Here is a 23400-nt window from a genome sequence, read left to right on the forward strand (position 1 = left end):
ACAGCCCTGTCTTCAAAGTGCTCAGGGTCTTACCACCCAGACATTTTGTATCTGGTGACCACACCTCCATGTGGTTACTATTTCTGGGTTTGCTGGCAAGTGTCCAGGGCCACCAGGCCTGGCCTGGCTCTGGAGGACAAGACAGGTCACAGTCTGCTTGTTTCTTCAGTGTCTAGAGCAGCTGTGGGCAAACTACAGCCCGCAGGCTGGATCCGGCCCGTTCGGCTGCTCTATCCGGCCCGCGGAGCTGAAAGAGCGGAGGGTTCTCTTGCTCTCCCCTCCGCTCCTTTACTTTGAATTTATATTAGTTCACACAAACACTCCATCCATGCTTTTGTTCCAGCCCTCCGGTCCAGTTTAAGAACCCATTGTGGCCCTTGAGTCAAAAAGTTTGCCCACCCCTGGGAGTGAATCAACTTGGAGGTGCGACTATTTCCATTGCTCTCCACACCCTTTCCTTAGTGTTCCTCTTTTATCCTTTGAGCACTCTCTGCCCCTCCCCCACACACCCCTCTGAAGCCCCTGTCCCTCCAACCTGGAAGCCCCCAAATTACATTTCTCATTTAGCAGACACCTGGGTGATACTGGGTGTCAAGCCCAGTCCTGCCCACTAGTGCTTACAAGCTTATTGATAAGGGCTCTCTAAGGCAGCACTGATGAGCAAACATCAGCAGACAGACACACTTAAGGGCTCCCCTTGCTCAGGCCCTAATGAGCACCCCAATAAGTGAGACTAATGATCAGAGCTGTGCATTCACAGTGGAGGGAGGAGCTGGAAATGTTACTCTGTCCTTGAGCTAAGGCGTCATCTCCAAGGAGCTGCCACAGGAAGTTAAGGCTGAGTCCTGACATGACCTGAGTATTTAACTTATATGAACTCGAGTATCTATTTCTAGCTAAACTATTGACAGAAATAGAACAGAACATAGAAATTTTAAAAGTATAAGCAATTGTGTTTGTCATTGCAATCTGTACATGTCGTCTGGTGGCAGACCACTGGTTGCTTCTGTGATGGCCGTCAACGTCTCCCCTCCTTTCTTGCCAGCCAAGATCCTGTTTAGTGCATTTGTTCATCTTCCAGGTGGCTGTTTGCTCAGAGAAGGCTGAGACGCTCCCCAACCCAGGGGCTAAATCTTGATTAATTAGCTCCAAGTCAATCCTTTTCCCACGTTCAGTTTGGGGATAGATTTACGCTTTGTTTTTGACCTGTGAGACTTTGGGGGTCAGCTCGGGGAGGTGGGGAGGGTGCTTTTGTAAAAGGCTTATTTACTTCTCTTTTTTCCTGCCTCTGGATGTTTTCATGACACAAAGGACTGCTGTGTCCATCTTGGGACCACAGAGGAAAGTAAAAAGAAATTGCAGAGATTGAACTGAGGCCATGAAGCCACGGAGCCATTGAATTAACCACCTGTGGTGCCACACTACCTTGGGACTTCTTCTTCTGAGCCAGTCAATCCTTTGTTTAAGCCTCCATGAAATAGACTTTCTATTACCTGTGGCCAAAAGTATCTTAAATTATATACCCCAGTGTGAAGATGACAAGGGAGGTGTTAATCTGCTGATTGCACACTCAGTCACAGCTCCTTCTATCTCTCAGAGTCCACGTATCTCCAAACCCTGAAAAATTCTAGAGTTTCAAGATCCATAATCATTGTACAACACCATCCTTAGTACAAGCCAACAGCATCATCTGATACTTTGCAGAAGAAATGGTCTGTTCAGAGGCTAGAACAGAAAGTGACTCTGTGGGGCTTTCTAAATTATGGGGCCATATTGTACTGCATGAGAGACTGAAGGAACTTTCGATGGCACATGTGACTATGCAGGCTTATGTCCTTGTCTTTGAGATGTAAACCTTCATGAGATGCACTGAGCACAATGGCAACAGAGACTGGCCCCAAAGAAGTAGAAAGTATGGATCATTATAAATTGGTTGACAAGATAAGGTTTAAATGGCAGAGTTGAATTAGAGGATAGAGCATGGATTTCTGTAAAGAACTCTCTATAATGGGAACTGGTTGATGGGAAAGGCAAGACTGGGAGGGCTCCTTCTTCTTCTAAGGCTGGGCTTGGTTATGCTGCTGTAATAAACAGCCCCAACTCCTATGGCTTGAAACAGTAAAGATTTTGTTGTCATTCATGCTGCGTGGCCACTGTGGGTTGGCTGTGTCTCTGCTATGCATTACCCCCATGCTGGCACTCAGGCTGATAGAATTGCCACTACCTGGAACATTACCATGTGCCGTGGTAAAGGAGAAGGGTGCTTGGAAGGTCCTGCATCAGCAATTAAATGTCTCTCTCACATCAATGTTTCTCTATCTCTGTCTCTCCCCATCCCTTCCACTCTCTCTAAAAAAAATCAATGGAAACAAAATATTCTCAGATGAGAATTAACAACAACAACAACAAAGACTTGGAGAGAAAGCATATATAGATTTTACAAGCGAGTGTGAAAGCTCAATTATTTCCAGTAGGTGTGTGGAATGTGGGACAATGAATAATCTGGAATTGTTTCTATGGGTGCTGAATTAGATTCGGATGTGCATGTTTCCGTGTTCTGGGATTCATTGTAAGCCCTAAGTAAGATGTCAGTATGAGACTTGGATTCTGAAGGAGTGCATTCCAACCTCTTCTTTAGGCTAAGAATAGAACTGTCTGTAAGATACAGGGTTTAGACAATGGACTCCAGAGCTGGAGGTTAAGTAAAAACAAAGGAGGTGCTGACGACCCACACTTCTGAAAGGAAGCTTTCCCAGAAACTGCCAGGCAGGTAAAGTGTGGGGTACCACTGTCAGGCAGGTAAGCTGTGGGGTACCACTGCCAGGCAGGTAAGGTGTGGGGTACCACTGCCAGGCAGGTAAGCTGTGGGGTACCACTGCCAGGCAGGTAAAGTGTGGGGGACCACTGCCAGGCAGGTAAGCTGTGGGGTACCACTGCCAGGCAGGTAAAGTGTGGGGGACCACTGCCAGGCAGGTAAGGTGTGGGGTACCACTGCCAGGCAGGTAAGCTGTGGGGTACCACTGTCAGGCAGGTAAGCTGTGGGGTACCACTGTCAGGCAGGTAAGCTGTGGGGTACCACTGCCAGGCAGGTAAGGTGTGGGGGACCACTGCCAGGCAGGTAAGTTGTGGGGTACTACTGCCAGGCAGGTAAGCTGTGGGGTACCACTGCCAGGCAGGTAAGGTGCTGGGGATGAGCATCGGTATCTTTTACAAGTCACATGGGATTAGAATCTGCAAATGACAGATGTGTCTATCCATGCCAGCTGCTTGCACTTGGCTCCAATGCCACGGTTGTGTTATTTTCCAGGAGTCGGATGGGAGAATGTGTTGCTGAAGGGCGATGAGGCAGCCTCCGATGCCACAGAAGCATCCAGCGCAGACATGACCATCAAGGTAAGGCATCCTTTCTCTAGTTTAATTCTTACAGCGCATTTCTAGAGGAAAGCGAGCCAGTGGCAGACTTCTAGGGGTAAAATGAGCTCGACCCCTCCACCCTTCCAGCACCTCTCTATTCACTGAAGTGAGATTTCCTAAAATTTGGGGTTTGGATTAGGAAACGGCCTGAAAGCTAGAATCCAAGATGTGATTTCCGATGAGCCTGTGGTAGGATCTCTAGATGTAGATTGTCTGCAAGTGAAACAAATCTGAAAATTCTGAGCTGAGAAACTGGGCCCCACTGTGCATTGTGAAGAAAGGTCAGAGAGTCATCAAGTAGCTTTGATCTTGACTCAAGATTTCCACTGATGTCAGCGGGAAGGCAGCACATGGCCCACTCCAGCTGGAACCCTGATGGCCAAAGGTTGACAAAATGAGTCATCTGGAAGCCAACCTAATTATCACTGTTCAAATTAAGTGCATGCATTTGTAATCATTGCCTAGATTAAGGGATTCATAGCCAAATTGATCAGACTTAACCACTTCCCCTCTATTACTTGATTAGACACAGAGGAATAGTCCTCCGCTCTTGGAATTCTGGTCATGTTTCAGTTAACAAAGGCTGGGGTGGGAGGGCTCTCTAACATTTTTGTTTGAATGATTAGAATTTAAGTATATGTCACTTATGAATTTTTCTTTGCAAAACAAAAAGCGATGTCCCTTTTTATATTGAGATATAACTAGAAATATTTAATTCCTGGTTTTACTCGTAGAAGTTGGACCAAAGAACATACAGGATGAATTTATTCAAGCTTTCCTTTGTAATGCAAAAGCTGAACTTATGTTATCTGTGTTAAAAGTGTTAGAGCAAGCAAACAAAAATACCACAGTGGAATTAAATGAAAGACGGGGCCTGATTGGTCAAAAAAGTCAACTACTAATCTAAGTATCCAGCACTAAAAGTTCCTTTGCTTGTAATCCTGTTTAGCACACTTTGCGAGACAATAATATCAATTGCAGTGATATGTTGGTGTTTCCTTGGCTTTTGTTCAAAGTCAGAGAAGTTTCAGAAGTCTGTGGATAGAAGGGATGGGTGCTGATAGTAAAACTTGATAGATTTAAATGTGCTATTTTAGAATGTCATCATTTTCAGAATTAGTTTCTTAATGGTCATTTTAAGAATTCTTCTGTCATCATTTTAAGAATTAGTTCTATTTTAAGAATTATTTTTAGTTTCTGATCTTAAATGTATTGAAGATAGTTAAAGGACCAGAAAGACTGGGGTTTGTTTTATAAATGCAAATGGCATAATCGAATAGAAGCAAGTTTTACCCGAGTTCCATTTTATAAGGTTGCTACTTACTCCGTCTACTTATCCTTAGTACCAGGATCTTGGCTGAAGTTTTATTTGGGTCTACCCAATTTAGATGTCATTCTCATTTCCTTTGCTTTTCTTTTTCTTTTTTTTAAATTTAATTTTATTGTTGACGATATTACAGATGTTCCCCAATTTTCTCTCTTTACCCCCTCCTCCCAGACCCTGCCCCACCCCAGGCCTTCACCACACTATTGTCTGTGTCCATTGGTTATGCATATACTAGTATGTGGAACTTTTTTTATAAGAACAGAGGATTCTTCACAAGAACCTAACTGAACCCACTGTGAAGAATGAACACCATACACTTTAACAAGTTAGGCAAAATAGAAATATATTTAAATACACTAATAAATTTGTACAAATATGATTAAGTTCCTCTATCAATGCTAGTCTCTTCTCACTGAGGGATTTGTGGAACCTCTAGGTCAGTGGTCGGCAAACTGTGGCTTACAAGCCGCATGTGGCTCATGAGCCGCGGTTTGCCAACCACTGTTCTAGCGGATATACCTTAGAGAAACGCTTCTGTTTAGTTCTTCTCCGTTAGGTTTCCCAATTAATCTGCAGTCATTTTTTCCCCATTGTTGTCATGCTGTTCCCCACCCCACACTGCTTTCAGTATCCATCCTGTTCTTCTGTATCTTACAGTACTATTTTTTCTGTTTCTAAAAGTGTCTGATGTTCATTAATTAACTATAGGCTTCTCATGATGTATTTATGTATCTATAGCTATTCCTATTTCTAATAGCTACTTCACATATCCTTACAATATCAGCCATTCCTGATGTATTCCTTTGGCCCTGGAAAAACAAAACATTCTGTTCAAACGTTAATTACAGTGAAACCTGATTCACTGACACTTCCCAAAGGGAATAGCAGCAGAAATCACTGACGTAGTTCGGTTTCCTCCATATTACTCCTCTTGTGCTTAAAAATTTCCCTTCTGAAAAAGGTGCAAAAGTTTTTGCAATGCTGTAATTGTCTGAATGTGTGTTTTTTTCTTTTATGTGTAGCCTTTTAACATCATATCTTATTTTGAAATGACCGAGTCATGCTTCTAAAAATATACATGACTCAGATAAGTGGATTTGTTCATAAACAAATGTGTGTCATTCTGAGGAACCTTGAAGTAAGAGCATTTACATTAAAAACACCCTCTGAATGTACTGATGTAATGAAGCAGGAGCATCAGATGGGCCTGACTAATAGTTTTAAATCACTCAGTATAATAGGTGGAATTATGAACCTTCCTTCCCAAAAAATGATATGTCCAATTCCTAAACTCTGGTACCTGTGAATGTGGCCTTATTGGGAAAAAGGCTCTTTGCAGATGGAATCAAGTTAAGGTTCTCAAGATGAGATCATCCTGGATTAACCAGGTAGGACCTAAGTCCAGTGGCACGTGTCCTCATAGGAGACAGACGAAGAAACACACGTGGAGAAGGCCATGTGAAGAAACAGAGGCCGGGATTGGAGTTATGAGCAGGCTAAGCCGCAGGACACATGGAGCCACCAGAGCTGGAGGACACAGGGAGGTCCTCCCCTAGAGCCTTGGGAGGCAGCGTGTCTCTGCCAGCACCTTGATTTTGGGTTTCTGCCTCCAGAATTGTGAGAAAATGAATTTCTGTTGTCTGAAACCTTCAAGTTTGTGGTCATTTGTTATGACAACCACAGGAAACTAATACACTCAGATCTACTAAGAATTGTTCCTACTCTTCTTCTTCTTTTCTTTCTTTCTTTTTTTGTTTTGTTTTGTTGTTTTGTTAATCTTCACCCGAGGATATTTTTTCCATTGATTTTTAGAGAGAGTGGAAGGGAGAGAGGAGGAAGAGAGAGAGGCAGAGAGAGAGAAACATCAGTGTGAGAGACACATCTATTGATTGTCTCCTGCACATCAAACCTGCAACCCAGGTACGTGCCCTTGACCAGGAATAGAATCCTTAGGTCTGCAGGCCTCACCACTGAGCAATTGGCCAGTGCTGTTCCTATCTTGTTGATATCCAGTCTCCCCTGCTTGGATATAATTTCTATAAGGGTGTGGCCCTAGCACCTAGCTAAGTGTCTAGCATATTGTATCAATATTTTTGAAAGCACAAATGAAGATCCATCTTTATTTACTGCGGTTAAGCTGAACCCCTGGTCTTCCTCAGATCCACCCCCTGTATTCTCGCCTCTGAGTCTTACTCTTGTGGCTTCCTTCCTACTTACCCTTCATGTGCCACCTGCCTCAGTGTTTTATTTTTCCCTTGTTAGATCCTCTAAATTACAGTTCATTTTTTAACCATTCCTCTCATTAAAAACACAACTCATTTCAGGTCTATAACTTACATACCATAAAATTCACACTTTTAAGTGTACAATTAAAAAAAATTTTTAGTAAATTTACCAACCCTCACCATAATCCAGTTTTATAACCATTTTATCACTCCAATGAAGATCCCGCATGCCCTATTTGAGTTCATCTCTGTTCTCACCGCCAACCCCAAGCAAACTTAACCTGTGTCTGTCCCTGTAGATCTGCCCGGACATCTCATTTAAGTGGAAATGCAGGACATGTGGTCTTTTGTGTCCGGTTTTCTTCACAACGTAGTGTTTTTGAAGTTCGTCTATATTATAGCTTCTCTCACTATTTCAATTCCTTTTAGTGCTGAACAGCATTTCATTTACTGGATTTACCAGTGTTTTGTTTTGTTTCTTAGTCCGTTCATAAGGTATGGGTTGTTTGCACATTGGGGCTATTATGCATACTGCTGCTATGAATAATCCTGAGCAAGCTTTTGTGTGGACATATGTTTTTATTTGCCATGGGCACGTACCTGGGAATAAACTTGCTGGGTTGTATGGTAAATCAGTGTTTACCTTTTTGAAGAACTGTCGGATGGCTTTCCAATGTGGCTGCACCATTTTACACTCCCACCAGCAATGGATGAGAGTTCTGACTTTTCCACATTCTGGCCAACACTTGCTATTATCTGTGTTTTGATTGTAACCATCCTAGTGGGTGTGGAGTGGCATTTCACTGTGGTTTTGATTTGCATTTTCCTGAAGGTTAATGATGCTGAGTGTCTTTTCATGTGCTCATTGGCCATTTGTGTGTAGTTCGTTTTTTTTAATGAGTTGATTTTCTTTATTTGCTAAAGGGTGGGCTCCATAGTTTGTTAATTTGTTAAATTTCCCAGCACACACAGCACCCTCCCATTGCAGGTGCCCAGTCAGAATATATATATGTTGTTTTCTGAGTGGGGGATATTTTCCTTGACTGTGGAGGGAGGGGAAGAGATCCACTTTCCCTCTGTAGGATCACTGCTACTACCACCACCACCACACCCTCCTCTCGGCCTCCAGGGTTTGGGAGGTCTTATCAATCTCATCAATATCTTTTCTTTTTAAAAAAATATATGTTTTTATTGATATTTTTAGAGAGAAAGGAAGGGAAAGGAAGAGAGAGCGAGAGGAACATCAATGTGAAAGAGAAACATCAATTGGTTGCCTCCCGCACATGCCCCAACTGGGGATCCAGCTGCAACCTGGGTGTGTGTCCTGACTGGGAATCAATCGAACCAGTGACATTTAGGTGCACAGAATGATGCTCAACCAACTGACCCACACCGGCCAGGGACCATGGTATATTTTTGTATTGTGGTAAAATTTACATGACATAAAATTTACCCTTCTAATCATTTCTAAGTGTGCAGCAGTTCTATAGTGTTTATATCATTCATCTGTTTTACAACCATCATCCCATCCATCTCTAGAACTTTTTCATCATCCCAAACGGAAACTCTGCTCCTTAAATACTAATTCCTTATTCTCTCCTCCTCCCCATTCAAAATTCCCTATTTGCTCCTCCCTCCAGATCTGGGCAACCACCAGAGTGGTATGTTTTTTTTTTGTTTTGTTTGTTTGTTTTGTGTTTTTTTTTTAAATATATTTTATTGATTTTTTACAGAGAGGAAGGGAGAGGGATAGAGAGCTACAAACATCGATGAGAGAGAAACATCGATCAGCTGCCTCCTGCACACTCCCTACTGGGTATGTGCCCACAAACAAGGTACATGCCCCTTGACCGGAATCGAACCTGGGACCCTTCAGTCCGCAGGCCGACGCTCTATCCACTGAGCCAAACCGGTTAGGGCCAGAGTGGTATGTTTTATATGCAATATCTCCAGTTGTCTTCTCAAAGGGATTTTAAACACATCCTGTTATTAGTAAACAGCCTATAAGATGGCTAAACTTTAACGGAGCATTTTAATATCCTCTGGGCTAGGCAAGCTTTACATACGAGTAGCATTCCCAAATCAAGTCACTGGTAAGCTGCTACGTGCTAAAAGAATTTGCTGGTCGCCGAGCTTCCTTTCTTCTGGGGGGTGTTGAACTGCCCAGTGTCAACATCCTGGAAGTGTCTTGCTTTTATTCACCGGTGTGGCTCTGCATTGTTTTCTTAGATTTCGTTTATTTGATGACTCTTGAGAACTACATCAATCTATGTGTGGGAGAAGAGGGGCCACATACTAAACCTGACTGCTCAGGGAAGGCTTGTGTGGCAGCCTTGCAAACTCAGAGACCTCAAGGAGCCACAAAGGATGGTCTGAAATGAAAAGTTTTTAACTAACAGCAGTTTATGGTGGGTAGCCATGTCCTGGGATGGCATCTTTCCTGACCAGGGTCAACCTTTACCTTAACTGAGCTTGTCTGTTATCTTTTTGCATCTACGATAACATATCTTTGGAATGTCAAAGTAATTTTCCTTTTTCCAACCCCTCAAAGCTCAGGCAATGCCTCTGTGGAGACCACAAATCCCCTCATTGTTATTGAGTTAATTGTTGACTGTTATCTATTCTATACCCACCTAGGTGAAAGAACTACTTGGCTTTCTCCCACCTCCCTAATCTATCACCAGTGGATTTCAAGTAACCCACTTACGTCTCCCATTTTGGTTGTAAACAGGGGTCCTCAAACTTTTTAAACAGGGGGCCAGTTCACTGTCCCTCAGACTGTTGGAGGGCCGGACTATAGTTTAAAAAAAAAAAAACTATGAACAAATTCCTATGCGCACTGCAGGCCCAGGACGAGTCGGCTGCTAAGCAGGACAGGCAGCGGCACCCAGCGGGCCGGATAAATGTCCTTGGCGGGCCGCATGTGGCCCGCGGGCCATAGTTTGAGGATGCCTGGAAGGTGCAAAATGGCCTTTCTCAGAGCATTATCTCAATCCATTGAGATTTTGCTTCCTGGCAATTGTTGACAGTTTGGCTCAAATAAACTCACAAAAATTCTCTATGGGTCTGAATGTTTCTTACATTGACACATGTTAAACCTATATTAGTGTATGTTAAAGAAATATCTCCTGGGTAGAAATTATGTGAGTTGGCTGCTATTTTTTTAAATATATTTTATTGATTTTTTAACAGAGAGGAAGAGAGAGGGATAGAGAGTTAGAAACATAGATGAGAAAGAAACATAGATCAGCTGCCTCATGCACACCTCCTACTGGGGATATGCCCGCAACCAAGGTACATGTCCTTGACTGGAATCGAACCTGGGACCTTTCAGTCCACAGGCCGATTCTCTATCCACTGAGCCAAACCGGCTAGGAGTTGGCTGCTATTTTAATCAAATACACCAACTACATCCCAAATATTATCTTTACCTTGCCCTTTTATCTTATATAAAGAGACTAAAAACTAAATATTAGCAAAAAAGGAGCACAGAAAATTCTAGTACACTAGAACTTTTCTCAGAAAGAAGCCTGGTACTTATTTACATTGTTAAAAAATAAACTGAGGCATACTGAATATTTTCAGAGTTTGAGGGGGGATTTAAAAACTTTTTATTTCCAAAAATTCTTCACATTCTGAGTTACCCAATTTCTTTTTCTCCCACCTACCAGGAAAGGCTATTTAAAACATAGGGGTACACCCTATATTCATAGCAGCACAAATTACAATAGCTAAGATTTGGGAACAGCCTAGGTGCCCGTCAGCAGATGAGTGGATCAGAAAACTATGGTACATCTACACAATGGAATACTATGCTGCCATAAAAAAGAAGGAATTCTTACCATTTGTAGCAACCTGGATGGAATTGGAGAACATTATGCTAAGTGAAATAAGCCAGTCAATGAAAGAAAAATACCACATGATCTCACTCATTTGTGAATAATAAAAAACATTATAAACTGATGAACAAAAAGATAGATACAGAGGCAGTAAAGCATCAAACAGACTGTCAAATTACAGCGGCAAGGTTAGGGAGAGGTGGGGGAAATAAGAGATCAACCGGATGCCTTATATGCATGCATATAAGAGTAACCAACGGATGCAAAACATTGGGGGGTGAGGGCATGTATGGGAGTGGGGGGGGGGGCAATGGTAAGATATGTACACATATAATACCTTAATAAAAAAAAAAAACATAGGGGTACAGGCATAGTGAATTCTGTTTGCTATGGAGGCCATGGAGATGTCTTCTGTGGAGGTCACTTTTCCAAAGTCAGCATCAAATGACCCTCAAAGATCCTTCCAGACTTGATGCCCTTGGCAACGCAGAGCCAGTTTGGAGACCTGCAGGCCAGTCTTTGTATTTTAGCAGCGGCCTCCTATCCGCTCCTATCCAACCCCCTCAATTTTGCGTGAATCCTGACCCTCCTTGCTTTTGCTTTTCTTAACATCCTTCCATTAAGAAGCAGTTTGTTGGTGGGGAGACATGTAGAGAGAAAATGCAGAGTGAAGGGAGGCTGCAGTTATGACTGATGGTTGCAGCTTAAAGCCTATTAGGCTGTTTGTGATTGGTTGTCCTTAGTGCTTTGATTTCCCACCCTGCAGGCGTTTACAGGCTCAAATTTGCTTTATGTAGGTTATCATGGCCTTAGAGCCTCCTTTTCTAATGGCCTCCTTGCTTAATTAGTATAAGCGCATATATAATAGTTCTCACTTGAATATAGGCAAGAGACAAGATGGGTACCATTGAGGCAAGTGGGAGATTCTGGCTGTCAAACCATTCAAAAGGGACACGTTTCCTAATCAGGGACGTGGACAAGCAACATTAAAAAGGCTGTTGTGTGTCTCTTTGTGAAACTTACTGCTGGGACAGAGATTGTTCTTCAGGGAGGGCAGATGTTCTCCATTACACAAGGGAGAAAGCACTTTGACTCTTCCGGCATGAATAGAGGCCACGGTTACAGCTTTCTTTGGAGGCTGCTTTTAAAACACCATCCTGCTGAGGGACTTTTGCTGCCAGCAGTGCTGAGCCCATTGCCCTTTGTATTCGATGATGACGACATTGAGAATTGTTTTATGCAGGGGCTCTGGACAACAAGACACATTTAGGACAAAAGTCCTTTCTATGTTGAATACATACATAAAGATTGCTCTAAATTTGCTTCTTTGCCAAAGGAAATACTTTATTGAAGATTTTTTTTTTAAATCTTTGAAACTAGAATAATGGATCTCAGAGGGGATTGGCAGTGGGTGGTAGGATGCATACCAGGACTATTTGGGTAAATTTTCACAGTCCCCCTCTTTGAGAATCACTGTCTTGAATTTTCTTAAAATATGTTTTTATTGATTTGAGAGAGAGAGAGGAAGGGTGAGGAAGAGATAGAGAGAGAAACATTGATCAGCTGCCTCCTACACTCCCCCTACTGTGAATGGAGCCCACAACCCAGGTATGTGCCCTGACTGGGAATCAAATCAAAGCCCTCTCGGTGCACGGGACATGCTCAGCCAACTGAGCCACACCAGCCAGGGCCTGAATTTTTTTAAAATATGCATTTTGCATTATGATGAGGTAACAGATGTGAAAAGCCCTGCTGTAAATTGTAATATGTTGCATCAGTATTGGTTATTATTATTCCTACTAGAGGCGTGGTGCACAAAATTCGTGCATGGGGGGGGGGGGTGTCCCTCAGCCCAGCCTGCACCCTCTCCAATCTGGGACCCCTCGAGGGATGTCCAACTGCCCGTTTAGGCCCCATCCCACTGGTGGGATCGGGCCTAAACAGGCAGTCAGACATCCCTCTCACAATCCAGGACTGCTGGCTCCCAACTGCTCGCCTGCCTGCCTGCCTGATTGCCCCTAACCGCTTCTGCCTGCCAGCCTGATCACCCCTAACCACTCCCCTGCCAGCCTGATTGATGTCTAACTGCTCCCCTGCAGGCCTGGTCATCCCCAACTTCCCTCTTCTGCCGGCCTGGTCACCCCTAACTGCCCTCCCCTGCAGGCTTGATTGCCCCCAACTGCCCTCACTTGCAGGCCTGGTCCCTTCCAACTGCCCTCCCCTGCTGGCCATCTTGTGGCAGCCATCTTGTGTCCACATGGGAGCAGCCATCTTTGATCACATGGGGCAGCCATCTTATGTATTGGAGTGATGGTCAATCTGCATATTACTCTTTTATTAGATGGGATGGGTTACTCCCTATATGTCAAATAAAATAAAAGTCAAATAAATAGTCACAACCATTGACAGTTCTCAGTGGTGTATGGATAGATAAGGAATATTCCTGATGAATGAATAGTGTCAAGCACCTTCTTCTTTGCCACTTTATTTCGGCACAGTGTTCTCCTGCCAACAATAATAGCTCGTGCTGATTGAGCATTTGCTATGAGCGGAGTACTGTGCTAGGCACTTACATGTACCATCTCATATAATCCTCCAAACAACCCTGAGCAGAAGGAACTGGTATTAATCCCATTTTACAGGTGTGGTGAAAAAAAATGGTAAAGTTAAGTAACTCATCAAACATCTCAAAGTGAGCCCGTGAACCCAGGTAGAAGACACTTTTTTTAACCTCTCTCTTTGAGTACTAATGAAGGCAAATTAATTTTACTATTAGTTAAAGCAGAAGAATCCCAAAGATGGGGCCAGAGTGGCTTTGAATTGTAGATAAACAGTAAATAATTTTTTAATATTAGTATGTTTCAGATATTGCGTGGAGTGGGATCCCTCGGGGATTTTATCTGTTTTTGCATATATCCCAAAATAGATGTCATCTTTCCAGATTCATCAGGTGTATAAACACAGCATTCTGTTTTTATAATGGCACAGGTGCTGCCTTGGGATGCGGTGATAATATCTAATGCCATCCTATTTTGTAAGGCAGCTTTTCTCATTGAAGACATTTCAGTGTTTATTAGAGTTCAGCTCTGATGACTGTCATGGAGAGCTTAAGTGAACTTAGTAAGAGCTTCGATAGGAGCAATCATATCTTCAATTCCTAAGGAGGGTGCAAAAATAGCTGCTAAGTGATCATGCCAATGAAAAACATCCTATATAATGAAGAGGTAATATGCAAATTGACCATCACTCCAACACACAAGATGGCCAGCAGGGAAGGGCAGTTGTGGGTGATCAGGCCAGCAGGGGAGGGCAGTTGGGGGGGAACCAGGCCTGCAGGGGAGGGCAGTTGGGGAGGACCAGGCCAGCAGGGGAGGGCAGTTGGGGGCAACCAGGCCTTCAGGGGAGGACAGTTAGGGGCAATCGGGCTGGCAGGGGAGGGCAGTTAGGGGCGACCAGGCTGGCAAGGGAGGGAAGTTAGGGGTGACCAGGCCAGCAGGGGAGGGCAGTTAGGGGCAATTGGGCCGGGAGGGGAGTAGTTAGGTGTCAATCAGGCTGGCAGGGGAGTGGTTAGGGGGTGGTCAGGCTGGCAGGCAGAAGCAGTTCGGGGCAATCAGGCAGGCAGGCAGGTGAGCGGTTGAGAGCCAGCATTCCCAGTGGGATCGGGCCTAAATGGGCAGTCAGACATCCCTCAAGGGGCCCCAGACTGGAGAGGGTGCAGGCTGGGCTGAGGGACACCGCCCCCCCCCCCATGCACAAATTTCATGCACTGGGCCTCTAGTGCTTTCATAAAAGGGAAGCGAGCAACAGAGGCGACTGAAGGGCAAATATGACCTTGAGCCCACTGATACCCAGTAGTACATCTTCCTATGCAACCTGGGGGTAGAAGCCAAGTCCAGAGACTGGTACCACACATAGCCACTGTGTTCCATTAGGGGCTACAGTAAATGCCAGTCTTCTTTCCCAATCTGTTCCAATCAATCAGAACTTTTTAAAGTTATAAAGGCATTAATGGATGGTTAGCTATTTCCTCTAACATTCTGGTACTATTAGGAAACGCTAGTAGAGAATGCTTTCTTTGTTCCCAACATAAAGGAGCTGAAGAGCTTAAGTATCCATATCTAGGAGTTCACCATATAAACCCACCCCAGATTTGTACATGTTGTCCAGCTGCTCTGGTGGTTTTGACAGGATCCTCGCTATTTGCAGTCCCCAAGGCTGCGTGGACAGTGCCATCACAGGACAAGGAGAAACCACGACCATGATCTTGTAATTAGGCCAGTTGTCAGTGTTTGTAACGTAATACCAGCTGAACTTAAAGTTGAACTTTGTGTGTGTGGTGGTTGTTCTAGAATCAATTTTGCTAAGGCCCCCCATTCAGTACCTTGGAGAGGAGAGCCTCGCTTTTAACCTCAGAGTAGCCCTATCCCATTTTAGGTCTGTTGGTATTATAGCAACAGATTGCTGTTTTTCCAATAACCAATTGATCTTATGGCAGTCTTTTTTCCAGTGTCTAGGTTTTTTGCAACAATTGCAAATTCCAGTTTTTCAGTTGTTAGAAAACCTTTCTGATTTTCAATTCCCATGGGTATGTTCACTGTAATTGTAAACTCATGACTTACGTTGCTTTAATTCAATAATTCAGAGCCTGGTTCATTTTTCTTTTGTTATTTTTCTCTGTTGTTTTGGATAATTGACTGGCCAGATTAACTAAATCATGAGTATCCATAGTGGCCCAATTAAGTAGGTTTCTTTTTACTAGAGCACTAGGTTCATCATCTAATCCAGTGGTCGGCAAACTCATTAGTCAACAGAGCGGCAAACCATGGCTCGCGAGCCGCATGTGGCTCAAGAGCCACAGTTTGCCAACCACTGATCTAATCCATTTGAAAATGCAGTAAAAATTTCCTCTCTCTTGACATTCTCAATGCCTGCAAACTGTAAGAATGTCTTTTCTAAATGACTGTAGTGATCAGCAACAGTTTCATCTCGTCTTTGAACACATTGCTCCATTTTCCTCCAATCAATATTCTTTGGAAAGAGTACAGCTCTTTAGCCAAATTTTGAGCTGTCATTTTGTGTGCTGTGCACTGCTCGGGTAAATCTGCTAATGGTTCTTTCCAGCTGGCTAGTTCCATCCATTTCTTTTCATTGCCTTCCCCTGCCAATATGGATTAGCTGATACAAATCTGAATAACCAAGTTCATAGGTTTGCACAATTAATCAAGATTCATTTGAAATTAAAGAGGATTATGGGTAGGGCTTGGGAAGTCTTTTATTTTTTAATTAAAAATTTTTTTCATCCTGGCTGGTGTTTCCAAGTGGTTAGAGCATTGACCCACACACCGAAGGATCTTGGGTTCAATTTCTGTTCAAGGGCATGTACCTGGGGTTGCAGGTTCAATTCCCAACCCTGGTCAGGTGTGTGCGGTAGGCAACCAATTGATGTGTTTCTCTCACATCAATGTTTCTCTATCTCCCTTTCTCCTTCCCTCCCTCCCTCCCTTCTTCCCTTGCACTGACTCTAAAAATCAATGAAAAAAATATCCTCAGGTGAGGAATAATAAAAAAAAATTTTTTTCAATTACAATTTACATTCAATATTATTTTATATTAGTTTCTGGTGTACAGCAAAGTGGTTAGACAATCAGGAAGGCTATTGGTGTTAGCCTGATTTCATTTTCTGCAGATAGCTTCATCATCCCAATTTTTTAAATGTTGATGAATTTTTGTGGGTGCTTTTCCCAACTCTTTGTTGGTAAAAATCACCTCTCTCTGAGGGGTCACCTCCTAAAATAGAGGACATTGGCCTGGATACTCCCAGCAAAAAAATGTGACATATTCACAAGTATTTCCTGACTATCCCAGTACGTTTCCTCCTGTGTATATTTCTAGAGTTCCAGTGGTAAGGAGCACATAATGTAATGATGATAAAGCTCTAGAAATAGTCTTTGTCCATGCACGTCAGATAAGTCTGTGTTCTTATGAGATAATGCCCCAGTCTAATTACCTTGGAAACAGAGCTTACTTGCAAATACCAAAGTCTGTGACTTCCCACAGAATGAAGGCAACCAAACATAGAGCCCACTGGCAGAACCCATTGGTCTTTGGTGCCCTTGGAAGGTTGCCAGTCTGCTTCCCACTTAGGCAGAGGCTTGCCTGTCCAGTTAATTTATGAGTAAATTATTATCAGTTTCCAGGAGGGTTGGAATGGTCACACATTATTCCTAAAATAACTTGTGGTCATTTACAGTAGGCCTTATCCTTTTGAAAACAAGCCAGGTATCACAGAAGTCTCATAAATCTTGAGTATAATTCTCAAGAATATCTATTGGATTCATAAGCAGGCAGGTCTCTAAGCACTGAAGATAGTTTAAGTGAGCACCTATTGTGCCTCTCGATAAATTATCAGATACATTGCTTTTCCATCTCTTTTCTGTATCCATCCTCCTTGGTTTCTCTGTGCAGTGAAAACATGTAGTTAACATGGTGAAAATCATGACACACATGTAAACTGTACATAAAACAGAGAAAATGTGCTCAGACAAGATGATTGATTCATGAGCTAGGAGAACAGTCTGTTCACACTAATAGATGTTCACACCAAGAGCTGGGCTATTTTGAGGCCACTTGAGCTTATTACCATTGTAACGGTGGCTTCTTACTCAGAAATGAGTAGTGGAGATGTGACATTTATTTCAGCTCGGCATTCTCACGTCTGTTTCCGAAAAAGAAAAAGGTATCGGCAATTCCAATCCGCATTCTCTTTCCCGAAGGGATCTGTACAAGAGAGCGGGACACGGAATCAGTCGCCATACACTCCCTATGCTCACAGACTGTGCGTTTATATATCTAACGTGATGAATTTTAGTCTAGAAAAAATGAATAAGGAGAATAATAGGTACCATTCCTTGAAAATTTTCTGTGTGTCAAGCATTGCCCTGGGTGCTTAAGGCATTATATTAATTAATTCTTATCACAACCCTAAGAGATGGGTACTATGAGTATTTGTAATTTAAAGAGGAAGAAAAGGCACAGAGAGACTAAGTAACTTGTCCAAACACACACAGCAAGGAGACTCAGAACCCAGGTCTAAGCAGGCAGCCCTTGCTCTTCATGACTTTGCCTGGTAGAACAAGATGATGATGTTCATATGCAAACATATAAAGTAGGACTCACAGCTCCCGATCAGTAAGGAAGCTTTCGGGTAGTTTTGTTGGTATTTGCTCTTCAGATGCAGAGCTGGAGCTTATGTGGCGGGATAAAACTAGGTTTTTGTCCCATGGGTTTGGCTGTTTTTCAGGCTTGCCCTTGGCTCTACATCCTATCAACATTCTGAGGACATTTCTCATTATCATTCGACTGCAGTGATTTATGAATCTGATGAAACAGAGCTGCCTCTTGGGTAAATAAGGAAAGCTGCACCTACAATGAATAAGTAGACCTTCCTAATAAATACAGCACACAGATGTCCTGCAGTATTTATTAAGAAACCACCCAGGGGTGGGCAAACTTTTTGACTCGAGGGCCACAATGGGTTCTTAAACTGGACCGGAGGGCCGGAACAAAAGCATGGATGGAGTGTTTGTGTGAACTAATATAAATTCAAAGTAAAGGAGTGGAGGGGAGAGCAAGAGAACCCTCCGCTCTTTCGGCTCCGCGGGCCAGATAGAACAGCAGAACGGGCCGGATCTGGCCCGCGGGCCGTAGTTTGCCCACGGCTGCTAGACCCACCATGCCTGAGCTTGGGGCAGTTTCTTCTTTTAGTTTTTCCTAAGATATCTGCATATCAATGTTTTACAGGATTTGTTAATTTCTGGGTTTAAAAAAATCAACTTGCTGAATGTTGCGTTGCATGTTCTTATATGTGGCATACCATATTTAAACAGGTTCAAAATTTTGAGAGTGATTTTTCAAATTAATGTCAAATTCTTTGGAAAATTTGAAAATATAAACTTATTTAAATTGAGAAATAGGCAAATATTCGACCACTGGGTCATTTTTAAATTACTCTTAATGTGCTTTAAATATGTTGGTTCTTGAAAAAAAAATCCAAATAAAAAAAAAATGTTCAAGTTTATATTAAGTTTATCCCATGAGTGACATAGGAAAATCCCTCTTAAGAGAAATGAAATTGCAAAGAGATATAAAACCTTTTTCTTTTTCAAATAAAAAAATGCATCCTGTTTCTAAGCATTTTTTTTAAATTGTATTTGAAAATTTACTAAAATAAACCTTTTTTGCCCCAGCCTGGTATTCAGTTGGTTAGAGCATAGTCATGATATGCCAGGGTTTTAAGTTTGATCCTCTGTCAGGGCACATACAAGAAACAAACAATGAATGCATGAATAAGTAGAACAACAAATTGATATTTCTCTCTCTCTCTCCCTTTCCTTTCTCTTTAAAATCCATTAAAATTTTTTAAAAAAGTAAAATAAACCCTTTTCTCATATGGATTTTATCAAACTTACCTATCCTGTAATAGTTGTTGACCCACCATTCCTCTCCTCCTCTTTCACCCTTCTTCTCCCCTTTCTCCCTTTCCCCTCCCTCCCTCCCTCCCTCCCTCCCTCCCTCCCTCCCTCCCTCCCTCCCTTCCTTCCTTCCTTCCTTCCTTCCTTCCTCCCTCCCTCCCTCCCTCCCTTCCTTCCTTCCTTCCTTCCTCATATCCTATCTCTCTTCCTTCTTTGCTTCTTTCTTCTTTCCTTTCCTTGTTTGTTTCCTCTCTTACTCCCTTTCTTGGTGGTGTGACCACGGGGATTGTGGGACTCTTAAATCAGGAAATACAGGGAAGATAAGTGGGGGAGGGGGGTTGGTTAAAATATGTGGGTTTGATGGATATTCCAGGGAAGATGCTGAGTTCCAGGTAGGACTTCAGGATGCACCCAGTACCTCTGTCTAAGGAAGGGTCAGGATAATGGGAATAGGGGGAAGAAGATTGTGGATGGGCCCTGGGGAACAGCAGTCTTGGGGGAAGGCTAAGGAAAGGCCTTGAAGGCGGCAGGAGTTGGATAGGGCATGACTGATGAGGAATACTTTCTAGGTAAAGAGCAGAGTGTGAGCTGAGGAGTTAAAGAGCTGGTGGATTCAGGGCAAACTGAGTGATCCCAGCACAGATGAAAGCAGTGGGTGGAGCTAAGCTGGAAGAAGAGGGAGCAGGGCGCAGGTGGTGGGGGCACTGATCTGCTCATTTCACCTGCAGGGCTCCTCCCTGGGAGACGATGGCCCTACCTTGTAGGAACCATGCCTTCCATACAGTGCCTGCAAGGGGCCTCCTTCAGGAAGTGGCCACAAATTATAGCACATAGGGATGTCAACATGGAGCCTTCTCTCCCCCTCTCTGATAATTCAGGTCCACAGCAACCTCTTCTGCCTGCAAAGTAGTTCAGCATATTGAGAATGGATGGGAGGCTTTAATAAAATTCAAAGCAAAACGATGGGCAAGAAGACTAAGAGAAAAGTATATCTAGGATACTGTGATAGAGCTGGTAGACATGAAACCGTGCTAAAAGCATAGCCATCCTGCCCTGACTGGTTTGGCTCAGTGGGTAGAGCGTCGGCCTGCGGACTGAAGGGTCCCAGGTTCGATTCTGGTCAAGGGCATGTACCTTGGTTGCAGGCACATCCCAAGTAGGGGGTGTGCAGGAGGCAGCTGATCGATGTTTCTCTCTCATCAATGTTTCTAACTCTCTATCCCTCTCCCTTCCTCTCTGTAAAAAATCAATAAAATATATATTTTAAAAAAAAGAGAGAGAAAAAAAGCACAGCCATCCTGCGTGTCTGGGCTGCCTATAATGATGGTAGCCACTGCTTTTGCACCTGCCTGGCCTTATTGCCAAGATTATTAGAAGTAGGCCATAGATAGGACTCTGGCCTTACAACCAAATGAACCAGGGCTTCCTCTCACCATCCCATGTTATTGTTGTTTATTGTTTCTTTAGAAATAATAAACATACCAAAGAGCCCTGGCTGGTGTGGCTCAGTTGGTTGAGTGTATTCCCATTCACCAAGAGGTCACTGGTTGGATTCCAGGTCAGAGCACATGCCCGGGTTTCAGGCTTGATCCCCAGTGGGGGGCATGCAGGAGGCAGTCGATCAATGATTATCTCTCATACTGATGTTTCTCTCTCTCCCTTTCCCTTCCTCTCTGAAATCAATAAAAATATATATTTAAAAAATTAGCATTGAGCAGGGAGTGTGGGGGCCTGGGTTTGAGTCCTGACTTTGACCCCTTCTTGCTGGGCCGTTCCGCACAAGTCCTGCCCCTCCCCCCCCCCCCCCCCCCCCGCCCCACTGCCCCTTAGGATTCACTTGCTTCACTAGTAACAACTGACATCGAACTCATGCCTTGTGGCTGGCCCTGAGCTTACAGCTTTGCAAAGATGATCTCATTAGGCTCCCAACAATCTTATCTGATAGATGTGCCCATGCTCTGCCTTTTACCGATGAGGATTCTGAGAGATGGAGAGGCTGAGCAGCTCTCCAAGTTCACACAGCTAGCCAGAGACAGATCAGGATTCGAACCCAGGCCTTTGGCTCCAGACCCTGTTTTTCACTGATACTTTGCTCTGCTGTAAAATGAGGAAAGTGGCTTAGGTGACAGGTAATTTTCCTCCTTGCTCTAATTCTCATGTCTCTGACACTTTGATACGCCCTTACCTATCCCAAGCAGGTAAAGAAAATGCCGGATGTAAAACAGGAGCAGCCGCAGCACCTTGTATCTAAATGAACACATCTCCTCTTGGTACTTGCCTATCTTATCTCAACCAGCCTATGAATTACTTAGCAGTCCGGCCCTCGGGCTCCTCAGAGCCGGAGTCCTGTACAGCAGGCGCAAACTGTGTCTGAGACCTGGCAGCGTTACTCACGTATGCTCTCTGGCTTCTTAAGGTATTTGTGATTGTAATGCCTGCTCATAAAATTAACTAGACAGTGGTCTAAAAAGAAAAGGGAAGAAGGCGGGAGAGAAGGGAGGGTGGTGGAAGGAAGGAGGACGGAAGGAAGGAAGGAAGCAAGGAAAGAGGGAAGGGAGGGAGGGAGAGAGGGAAGGGGAAGAAAGGAGAAAGGAGAAGAGGAAGAGAGAGAGGAGAGGGGGAGGAAAAGGGAGCTGGAGAGAAGGCTAAGGTATTTGGAAATTATCATTGGTTTAAAATTATCATTGATTTCAGAGAGGAAGGGAGAGGGAGAGAGAGATAGAAACATCAATGATGAGAGAGAATCGTTGATCAGCTGCCTCCTGCACGCCCCCGCACTGGGGACTGAGCCTGAAACCTGGGCATGTGCCCTGACTGGGAATCGAACTGTGATCTCCTGGTTCATAGGTTGAAGGTCAACCAGACGCTCAACCACTGACCCATGCCGGCTGGGCGCAAAGGTAATTACTGAAGGAATTGGAGCATCTTCACAGATTATGTAGCTATGTCTGCTTTAGTCGGCTTTATCACAAGCTATTGTGGTTTCTAAAGGGATTTTACATTGGCCAAGGTCCCATTCCAAGAGGCTTTTAATATGCTGTAGAAGAAGCTATTAACATTCTTCATATTTAAATGATCTTAATACTTCATCATCTTAGTGGTTACTTAGGTAAGTAATTATCTTACTTTGTGTATACAAACTTAAAAATGTCTTCTTAGTATTTCTCCATCATATTTAATGAGCGTACATTAATGTTAGGGTATGTAATTATGTTCAACATTGTAGAAGGGAAAAGCCTGTTTTCTCAGTGGGTAGCTGAGGAGTAAGTCAGAGAACTGCAAAGACTACCTCTGTGATAATCAGAATGATGACAATTTAAAATGTCAAGATTTTGACCCTTCCCTCCCCTCCCCGCACATTACTGAAAATCCTTAGGATTCTTTCCATAAATTAACAGCCTGTACTTAAAAGTTCTGAGGGAAACACTTGGGAATTACTGGAAAAACGTTACAGTCCCATTTTTTTAAGATTAAAAAATGATTCTTATCTTACCTAAAATGGACATGGGATTAAGTATCATTGGAAAGAAAGGTGGTTTTGCATTTAAAGCACAGATCCTGAATGAGAAGCAAATTCACCGTGTTTACCCAGAGAACTGTCCCGGGCCTCGGGCGCAGCTTCCCTGCTTCCTATCTGCGATCAGCTGTGTACATTCCAAGTATATTTGGCATTTTTGAGTTCAGGGCTTTATGTAAGAAGTACCTTGTTTTATGCTGTGTCTTTGTTAGGCCATGAGCTCCAGAGTATTTACTGGACTTTTTTAAATGCTTCAGTTGATAAATGAGATAAACAAAGACCCTGGGCCTCAGAGGGCTTTGTTTCTGTGAATTATCAAAGAAATATGTACTTGAGTATATTCTTGTCGTGAGCACATGAGCTTCGAGGCCTCTGGAACCGAGATGTGGGACCCACAGTAGTCCCCTGTGGTCTTGCTTCCCTCACCAGGGCTGCCCTCTGCCCTTTCTCCCTTTCCCACCCTTCTCTTCCCCTCCACAAATAGCCTCTTCTTCCATCCTATCCAGCACGGGGCTTCCCAAGTTGCTGTTTTTCGTGGAAGATTTGAGCGTGGAATAATGTATGACTTTCTCTTTGTAAGGGTACCACTAAATGCATATTACAATGG

The 23400-nt window shown here is 43.5% G+C and overlaps 1 protein-coding gene across 7 annotated transcripts in view; it reads left to right on the plus strand.

Moving 5' to 3' along the window:
• PALM2AKAP2 (PALM2 and AKAP2 fusion) overlaps nt 1-23400 on the plus strand; it is a 385911-nt gene that overhangs the window by 261780 nt on the left and 100731 nt on the right. For all 7 annotated transcript variants that reach the window (XM_080669981.1, XM_080669983.1, XM_080669987.1 and 4 more), the window contains one exon: nt 3308-3393. In XM_080669981.1, coding sequence (XP_080526107.1) covers nt 3308-3393 — 86 coding nt within the window. The remainder of the gene's footprint in view (nt 1-3307; nt 3394-23400) is intronic.

This window comes from Plecotus auritus (genome assembly GCF_963455305.1).
Source record: "Plecotus auritus genome assembly, chromosome: 5".
NCBI classification, from domain to species: Eukaryota; Metazoa; Chordata; class Mammalia; order Chiroptera; family Vespertilionidae; genus Plecotus; species Plecotus auritus.